The sequence below is a fragment of the Wasmannia auropunctata genome, unplaced genomic scaffold (genome assembly GCF_000956235.1).
Source record: "Wasmannia auropunctata unplaced genomic scaffold, wasmannia.A_1.0 LD335705.1, whole genome shotgun sequence".
Classification (NCBI taxonomy): Eukaryota; Metazoa; Arthropoda; class Insecta; order Hymenoptera; family Formicidae; genus Wasmannia; species Wasmannia auropunctata.
This window is the reverse complement of record NW_012027185.1, coordinates 5,343-7,818: the sequence shown is the minus strand read 5'-3', so window position 1 is coordinate 7,818 and position 2,476 is coordinate 5,343. Positions and strand designations below refer to the sequence as shown.

General features: G+C 36.3%; 1 protein-coding gene across 1 annotated transcript in view; it reads left to right on the top strand.

Moving 5' to 3' along the window:
• Window positions 1-2,476, top strand: part of LOC105456374 (protocadherin-like wing polarity protein stan) — a gene marked incomplete at its 5' end in the record, with an annotated part of 26,150 nt that overhangs the window by 20,940 nt on the left and 2,734 nt on the right. Inside the window, one exon of the mRNA XM_011700344.1 lies at window positions 889-1,486. Coding sequence (XP_011698646.1) covers window positions 889-1,486 — 598 coding nt within the window. The remainder of the gene's footprint in view (window positions 1-888; window positions 1,487-2,476) is intronic.

Below are 2,476 nucleotides of genomic sequence, written 5' to 3'. Positions count from 1 at the left end.
AAAACCTTTTGAATGTTGTTTAGGATCATGACATTGATAAAGGCCAACGACCTTGGCCATCTTTAGCTAGTGTTTGGACACCTTGGATGATGCTAATGCCGACAGTACTCCAACTTTCAAGCTTCATAACTCAAGATTTATTTCATAAAAAAATATTTTATTTATGTGTTTTGGAAAGTTCTCGAGGCGTGCTATAAGAACATGTAATGAAAAATTGGGGGTTCCATTAAAAAAATTCAAAGTGACCTTGTCCTGACCTTGACGACGCCACTCAGGGTCAAACCAATGTTATCATCTTATGTCCCCCTCGAAGCCCTACAACTTTTGTCTGAAACATTTTTTCCTAGTGTGCTTATTTTTCGAGATATTCGACTGGATGGATTAAAATGGTCCACCCTGTAGAAAAGGCCGTTTTTTGCCCACAAAAAAAGGAAAAGTGTAAAACATAGTGAATCTTATAGATTTCGACCTGCTGAACACGATGGTGCTATTAGTTTTCATTGAAAATGCGGGGAACATCGTCATTTTTCGAGTTGAAATCCTATTTTTCATGAAAGCTCATTATTTTCATGAAAAATAGGACTTCAACTCGAAAAATGACGATGTTTCCCGCATTTTCAATGAAAACTAATAGCACAATCATTTACATATATGTAAATATTACTAACATTCATATTATTATATCTGTTATGTATCTGTAGAGTATCTAGATTTATTCTTAAAATAAATGAATCTGTCTAGTTATTTATAGAAAATGCGTATCTGTGCCTAGTTACATTTTTCTTCAAATAACTATAGCTCATTATTTTAAAACATATATCTCTATCTAACACTATATAATTATAAGGCTGACGTTTTTGAAAAGTTAAAAAAAATAATGTATTGCAGTGATGGACGTGCGGGGTAGCCAGTGGTCCGGCGGCACTATGTCAGACAACGAGATGGCCTCGAACAAGACATCGAGTCCGAATCCGCTGCCGTATCCGGACATGAGCTCGCCGCCGAAGAGCCAGCCGGACGAGAACTACTCGGAGGGCGAGGAGAAGCTGCATCATCTGGGCGAGAAGTACCTGTTCCCCTATACCGCCGAGGAGGACCACACGGTGTCGCCCACCCCGTACATGCTGTCCATGTCGTCGCGCATCCTCGCCTCCAGCATGAGCCATCACTCGCAAAGCTCGAACCACGAGAACCTGAGCGGCTCCGAGCAACGTTACGGCAGCCTGAAGCGCGGCCAGAGTCTGCACGGTTCCCAGAACGACAATCTCAGCGGTTCCGAGAGGTACGGCAGTCTGAAACGCGGTAAGATGGGCACCCCCACCGTTCTGGAGGACAGGCCCGAGTACATCCTGCCGATGAGCGGCAGGATACTGTCGAGCTCGTTGACCCACGACCTGCAGCACAGCAACGAGCTGGCGGCGCTCAGGCACCAGCAACAGCAGCAACAGCAGCAGCAGCAATACGAGCAGACCATCACCGAGACCGAGTGAGTAATACGGACGTGTATCATATTTGGCAAATTTATTTTTTAAGAGGGGATTTTGCTTTACAAGTAGAGATGTAAAAAAAAAACGTTTTTTTCTAATAGAAAAAACATTAGAAAAAAACTGTTTTATTTCATTGAAATAATACAAATTTGTTTTTTTCTAATTCCGATAGCACAATTAATTATTTGTAAATAGTAATTATATAATTAATTTTAACGTGATCTACATTTAACTTTTACAAAAAGAGAACCTTTTTAATTCTTTTTCTAAACAGCTTTTTCTCAAGTAGAATTTATTATAATTATTCATTGAAGTTCTTGCTTCAAAATGCGTTTTAGAATCAATATATTGCCTTTCTCGTTCTGCGGTTAAAATGATGATAATTTAAATCTACTATATATAAAATAAAAAATCATGAAAAATTAACTTATTATTATTAAGCAAAATATAGATATTAAATAGATAGCTGAAAAGAACAAAATTTTGAGAAAAAACGAGGCTTATGTTTTTTTCTTAAAAAAACGTATTTTTGAAAAAAAAACAATTTGGTTGTTTTTCTATTTACATCTATATTTACAAGCCAAAAAAAACGGTGATTAGATAAAAATTTTTTTCAACTAAAATAAAAGTGAATAAATATTTCAAAAGTTTTACAGTGTTTTATTATACATATATTCAAGCAATGAAAAAAATTTTTTTTATTAATAAATAATAGAATGTTTTGATAACGTCGCGCCGCTGGAATTGTTCAATTGTGTACAGTCATGGACACATCGATTGCGACACTTTCTTTTTTATAGGTTTCAAAACGCACTAATATTTTGCAAATGCGGACTACGATTAGTGTTATACTGTCCCTAGACTAAAGATAGTACATCGTGGTTTGCATTTGCAAAATATTAGTTATCTATAAAGTATATATGTATATTAAATATATATTAAAAACCTGTAAAAAAAAGTGTCGTAACCGATGTGTCCACGACTGTACA